Raw genomic sequence first — 6,859 nt, 5'->3', positions numbered from 1 at the left:
GCAGCCTGGGCCAGTTTTGGCTGAGGGCGGTGCTCAGCTCGCCCAGGCCACAGGCCACAGGCCACAGGCCACGGGTGTGTGGATGTGCTGCAGACAGGGGAAGGGCAGGTGCCCAAGGAGGAGAGGCAGGATGCCAGGGCATCTGCCAGCCCTCCAGGACACTCATTTTGGCCCACTGCCCTCCAGCGGGGAGCAGACAAGCGTGTTTTGTTTTGGCATTAACTGGGCAGGCTGTGGGAAAATAGGCAGCAGGCTTCCCAAGCTGAGTTTCATAGACCAGGGTACAGTGGTCACAGAGCTGCCACCTCCCCATGCTGCTGTCTCTCCCCTACAACTCCCATCTCCTTCCCCTGGTCACTGCCTGACCCCAATTCCCCGCCACCCCGTTCAGCCTGGGGGTCCTCTACACGGAAGGGACTCTCAAAGGGGTGGTGTCTCAAGCCTTCAGGCTGGGCTTTGAAGAAACTCCCTGGTTGAAGTCCCTGTGTTCCAGATGAGGAAATGAAGGTTGAAGGAGGACTGGGACTTCCCGGGTCTTCACAATGAGTCAGGGGCAAAGCTGGGACTGTAGTTGGGCTCAACACCCTCCCATGGGAATTCCTCTTTTTGTGTTTTGTTTTTTTTACTTTTACAAACAAAACCAGAACAAAACGAAGGGAAACTGAAGGAAAACACATGCACACACAAAGGAAGCTCACATTGGTGGGCCAGCATGGTTGCAGGCATTTTATGTAAACATTCCCATTTAATTCCCACCACAACCCTGCAAAAAGTCATTATTCCCCTTTTAAGGACAAAGGGAACTCAGTTGAAGAGATTTCAGAACTTGGTCAAGAACTCAAAGCTAGGCAGAAGAGGAACCAAACATCTCACCCAGGTTTACCTGACCCCAAGTCCCTGTGATGTCAATCCTCCTCCCAATCCTGACTGTTTTATCCATCAGTCCAAGTTTCACAGAGTTGTGATCACAGTGCAGCTCCCAGTGGGAAGGCCCTTGTTGGTGTCCTACATAGGCAGTCACTCAAGCTTCCCTGATGTGTCCCAAGATGGGCAGTCCCTAGCATACATAGCTCCTCAGTTCTTTACAGATCACATAGCTGTGCCCAAAAGGTCACATTCAGCAAGTGGCTGGCAAAGACCTTGGTTTCCTGCTTCCTCATATCAAAACCATGTGACTCTCAGCTCCTACTATAGCCCTGGGACTGGCTGTTCCTCACCCCCACCCAAGCTGTAACACTCCCTGGCACCAGCTGACCAGATAATTCCCTGTCCCAGTGCCTGCCTCTCAGGGACCTACCTCTGGCTTAGACCCCATACTACCACCAGGTGGAATCTGGATCCCTATGATTCTCCTGACCCTGCATGTTCTGGATTCATGGCTATGACCTTTGGTCCATGTGTTGAGATTGGGAGTTCCTGGAGTGCAAGACCTGGGTCTTACCCCAGAGACCTGCTTATGACTGAGCCCAGAAGAAGGGACTTGTTGAGTGATGATGCTAGATAGAATCCAAGGTCTAGTTCTGCCACAAAATCACTTTGTGTCCTAGGGAGCCGCTGCCCTCTTCTGCTGGTCACTGATCTTGAAGCCTCTTTGAGTGGGCTGTGATTCTCTGTCTTGAGAGCTGACTAATGGAGGCACGCTCCCACACCAGGCTTACCAGAGGGCTGTGTTGAGGGGATTAGCTCAGGCAGGAGAAAAAGCTGGTATGTGTGTGTGAGGAGGAGGGCAGGGAGTGGAAATACAGGGAGAAAGGTAACTAGAGTAGTAGGGAGGTAAATGGGGGTAGGGTCCACAGACTGCATTATTTGCAGCAATGTAGCCAGGTAGCCTCAGTGGGGCTCAAACAAGGAATAGCTAGCATCTGGATGGGCTAACAGGTATTCCTGAGCAGCCTGCACCAATGTGAGTGGGGGATAATGATAGAGCAGGAAAGGGAGTAGAGAGGGCTGTGAACCTAGCTACAAGGAGGGTGGGAGGTGACCTGGTGCAGTATGGGCACATGGGATGGTGGCTGCCTTCTCTAGAGCCTTGGATGGAGTGCCAGTCTGTCCTCGGTGGCCACTCTGAACCGTGGTGGGGTGCTATTTACATTCTAGTCATGCTCAAGGGCTGCTGCCCACTTCACATCCCTGGAGTTTCTCCTGGGAGCCCTGTGGAATATTGGAATAGCTCATCTTCCAATGCCTACTCATATGCCCCCTCTAGGCCAGCTTCTAATCCTGGCTCTCACTTAAATTTAGAATCACGTTCCTTCTGGGAGATTGTACAGCAGCATGCACGCTGGAAGAAGAGCATAGCTTCAGAGCCAGAGGGAGCCGGGGCCAGGCCTTAGCTCTCCTGTCCTAGCTGTGTGACCTTGGGCTGGTCATTTTGCTTCTGATCTTCTGTCTGTGAAATCTGTGAAATGGGGTCATATGTACCATGAGAAGTTGTGAAGGTTAGAAATAATGTAAATAGCATGCCTACTTCAATGCCTGAAACATAGAAGAGGCAAAATAAATGGTAGCTGTTATTAATTCCTTCCCAGGGTGAGAATCCCATCTGTGGCCTCCTTGGTGGAAAGGAGCCAACAGCTACTTGCACTGCCCCAGGGATGGGGAAGCTCACCCCCTCTAGGGGCAGCTCTGCCTGGAAAACCTTCCTTAGATGCAGCTGAGACCTGTCCCAGTTCTGTCTCTGGGGCCATAATGCATGCTGCTCTGTGGCCACAGGACAGCTCTGTGGCATTACCTCAAAGAATCTCAAGAGATTTTACATCTGGTAACAGTGCTTATCTGCACTGCAGGAGCAAGGCTCTGGAAGTTCCCAGCCTCATTCAAAGGAGTACGTTTTAAGTCAGGCTTACCTAAATCATAGAAATCCCTTTCCCCATCCCTGTAGAGTTTGGAATATATGGATTGTATTCTCCTGAGTCTGCTTTTTTTCCTGGGTGAACGCTCTCATTTCCTTTGAACAAGAGGCAAATGGGAGAACTGGATTCTGGTCCCAAATCCATCACTTCAGGGCAAATTACTTATCTTCACTGAGTCTCCAGTTCCTCATTTGTAAAATGAATAAAATAACAGTCTCACAGGATTATAGGGAAGATAAGCTCAGAAAAGTAATAGGAAAGTTTGGAGTTTGGGAAAGTCACTTAGTAAATGTTAAACACATTTAAAACAAAAAAACAAGCACATTTTTGAAAAAGCAGTTAGCAGGTCATCTGGTGTTGCCCCTTAGCTTTTTATCATACCTCCAAAGGAAGTCATCCCAGAAAGTCTATGCCGTTCCTCGTTTTAGAATAATGGCAGATCAGGTGGAGGATGCCCCCCTAACTCCACAAAATAGAGCCCCAGGGTTGTACTTCATCTGTGAAGAGCCTACTAAGTTCCAGGCTCATTCACTTACTTTATTCCATAGTTGGGGACCAAGACCCAGAAAAGGCCCGGCTTATCAATGGTAGAGGCTGGATCCCAAAGCTCCCAACATCTAGCAATTTTATACTCCTAGTCCTCACCTCCAGAAAAGAGAGGTGAAGGGAGGATAATCTCTGGGCCAGACTAGTTGCACCCAGGACTAAGATCCCGCAGATCTTTGTTACGCACCTTCTGTGTGCATGACACTGCATCTGGGGAAGCACTGTTACCCCTCCCCCACTCCCCCTCCAGCATTCATGGAATGGCTGGTCTGGAACTCAGCCTTGCTGAAGGCTGAGGCAGATTCTGTCTTGCTAACCTCTGTATCCCCAGTGTCTGGCACAAGGCTTGGCACAAAGCAGGATCTTAGCAAATATCTTTTGAATGAATGATGAATCTGTAAGCATTTATTGAACACTGACTATGTACCAGGCCCTGTGGTAGAAGAAATTCTATTTAATACAACAAGCCTGCAGCGCTGGTATTATATCCCCATTTTACATGGGAGAAAGGCTGAAAGCAGTGAAACTGATTAGCTCAAGGCCTCACAATGAATTGGTGCTGAAGCTGAGATTGGAGCTCAGCCTGGCTACCTCTGGCCTGAGCTCTAACTGCTGCCCCACAGCTGTCAGGGAGCTGGGACTCCGCCCACCTGTTCCATTGCCCCAGGCCTTCCCTGATAAGTGATTGAGGACTCTGGTGAAGGGCTGACTTTTGAATAGCCTCAAGGAAACTAGAAAACACAAGCCTGATCTCCTAGTTCCTACACAATCTGACTCATGCATAGCTCTGATTCTATCACCTTCCTGTATAAGAATCTAGGTAATTCAGTGTGAACAACTTGGATTCAAGTTCCATCTTCCCAATTTCTGGCCACTTGTGGCCTCGGGCAATATACTTGGGTCTCTCCAGGCCTCAGGCACTTTCCTCTTTTGCCTGACTACACTTCTGAGAAACAGGTGTCTGGGACCCCAACTTCTGATGAAACCGTGGGGCGATCTAGTTCACCCTCCACACATTCGTGTGGCTCCGGAAGAGGTATTTTCATTCTCTTAAGGACCTCAAGGGAGGCTGATACCCCTACCCCCAGATGGTCTGGACAGGGCAGGAACGGGGGTGAAGGGGGCTGCCTGGATGAATAGCCTCACTGACAGATGAGGAAGGCAGAGCTTACCCAGCCAGTCAGAGGCAGACAGAGTGGACTGACACCCAGAGGTCCTGTCTACCCAAACGAGCGTCTTCCTTTGCCCCTGCTGCCTCCGCTACTTTTCCTCATGGTTATCACCTGCACCTTTTTTTTTTTTTTTTTAATGACCCATAGAACCCTTCGTGACCCAGAGAGTCTAGTCTTGCTGTGTGACCTACAAAACGTCTCTCCTCTTCTATGGGCACTAGCCTCCCCATTTGTGAATTGGGGTCCTGGTCTTAACGACCTCACGGTTCCCTTCCAGCACAGAGTCCGTGCTCTCTGACGTGAATGCCCTGTAGCAGAGAGCCGTTTTCTTCTTTGCAGGGCAACTAGACATCCCCCTGCCCCGCCCCCGCAGCATTCAGGCACCTGTGGCCGGCTGAGGAAGAACTTGTCCATGTTCGCCCCCGCACGCTTGCCTCTCTGGCCCTCGCATTCGCTCGCCAGACAGGGGTGTTGGAAGACCGAAAAGAAGTAAAAAACGGAACTCCCCTACTGCCACAGGCATACTACCCTCCGCGCCAATGTAAAAACTTCACTCTGAGGGTCGTCCCCTTACACACACAGAGACACACACACACAGAAACACTGCAGCCCAAATGCCGGCAGGACGCGGGGGCGGCTGGTGCGCGTGCGTCGGCGCAGAGCCCTCTCCCGCCCACGTGCGCGGCCCCGATCGGAGGCGCGCGCCCGGTCGCCTGGCGGGAAAGCGCGCGTGAAGCCCCCGGCTGGCTCTCGGTGTGGGGGAGGGAGGACAGGAGGCGTTTGGAACGTGCCACTCTCGGAGACAACGGGGGGATTTCCGTGCTCCACTAGCGTTTCTACCCCTCCTATTCGCCGACCGATCCGTTAGTTCCCCCACGTCCCCCGCCGAGATCCGAAACCCCGCGCCGCGGCCAAGCTCCCTCCCTACAGCGTGGCCCGGCCCCTGGAACCCGGCTCTGGACTGAGTTGTCCCTTCTGCCGCCGGAGCGGGGCGCTGCGCCACACGGTGGGGCCGGAAATTCCCGCGGCCCGAGTGGAGGAGCCGAAGCCGAGAGCGCGGCACCGCCTTCCACCTCCCCGGGCCGGGCGGGGGCGTCGGGCCCAGCGAGGGCTGGGCTGGGCTGCTTGAGTGGGGGCGGGGGGCCGCGTCTGCGAGGAGCTGCGGCGCCGGCGGGCGGGGAGCGAGACGACGCTGCTGCTCGAGAGCCGCTCGGCGAGCTAGGAGACCCTGCGCCCCGGCTCCTGGGCCCCCGCCCCCTCGCGGTCTCCGCCTCCTTCCCTCACACACCCCCGGGCCGCCGGAGCCCCAGGCCTTCCCGGGCTCCTGCTCCTTCTCTTCACATTCGCCCTCCGACCCGGGTCCTCCAGCCGCCCGCCGGCCTTGCTTTGCTCCCTGCCGGGCGAGTCCTCGTTCTCAGACTCTCCTTACACACACACACACACACACACACACGCTTGCCGAGCCGCCACTCCTCACGGCCCCCCATCTCCTCGTCCTAGCTGACGCCGCCGTCGGGGGAGGATTGATGTCCCTTCAGCATCATGCAGCCGCCGCCGAGGAAGGTGAGGGTGCAGTTGGGGGGCTTTGGGGTTTGGGATGGATGTGTACAAGGGACGCGGCTGGGGCGCCCCCTCCCCCTTTCCGCAAGGGGCCGTGACCGCCGTCGCCTCGGGCTTGTCACTGAGTTGCCGCCGGCTCCAGGCGAGGGCCACGCGAATGAGGTGTCTTTCCGACGAAGGGGCGGCCCGGGCTCGTCCCCTCCACAGCACGGGAGACCCCTAGACATTTCACAAGAGTTTCGGGTGTGCATTTGTGTGTGTGCGCGCGCATGGCAGTGCTGCTCGCTGCAAAGTGCATTCTCGGGGCTGCACCGAGGGGAGGCGGGGAGCCCCTGCAGCTTTGCAGAGCCTGTGCTTGTGTGATTGTTTAGTCTGCGCCAGGTTTGAGCCCTCCAGCAGCTTGTCGCCACCCTCGCCCATTTGATAATTTTCAGGGAATTTGTTTCCAGCCTAGCCGTAAGGTTCGGCCTGCTTTTCCCACGGGGCGGCCGAAAAGAAGTTGGACTAGTCACCGCCCCCCACCCCAGGGGAAAACAAATTAAGCCTTTCTCCCCCCACACCCAATCGTGTCCCGCCCCTCCAGCTAGGGGGCCGGGAGGCGGTGGTGCTGCCCCCGGAGAGCGAGAACCGGGCAGTGTGTGGCGTGTGCACCGCGATCTGGGCTTGGGGTGGGAGTGACGGGTGCTCTCGGCGTGTCAGCGGCTCCCCCCTGCGCCCTTCGAGAACTGT

The 6,859-nt window shown here is 54.9% G+C and overlaps 1 protein-coding gene across 3 annotated transcripts in view; it reads left to right on the top strand.

Moving 5' to 3' along the window:
* Positions 1 to 5,683: 5,683 nt before the first annotated feature.
* Positions 5,684 to 6,859, top strand: part of FCHSD2 (FCH and double SH3 domains 2) — a 303,487-nt gene continuing 302,311 nt past the window's right edge. The window contains exon 1 of one of the 3 annotated variants that reach the window (XM_078058511.1): positions 5,684 to 6,133. In XM_078058511.1, coding sequence (XP_077914637.1) covers positions 6,113 to 6,133 — 21 coding nt within the window. In that variant the 5' untranslated portion in view covers positions 5,684 to 6,112. The remainder of the gene's footprint in view (positions 6,134 to 6,859) is intronic. The other 2 variants (XM_036119468.2, XM_036119470.2) reach the window with 2 other exon arrangements.

Source organism: Halichoerus grypus, chromosome 11 (genome assembly GCF_964656455.1).
Source record: "Halichoerus grypus chromosome 11, mHalGry1.hap1.1, whole genome shotgun sequence".
NCBI lineage: Eukaryota > Metazoa > Chordata > Mammalia > Carnivora > Phocidae > Halichoerus > Halichoerus grypus.
Note: the sequence above shows the minus strand (reverse complement) of the source record. Positions and strands in the feature narration are given on the sequence as shown.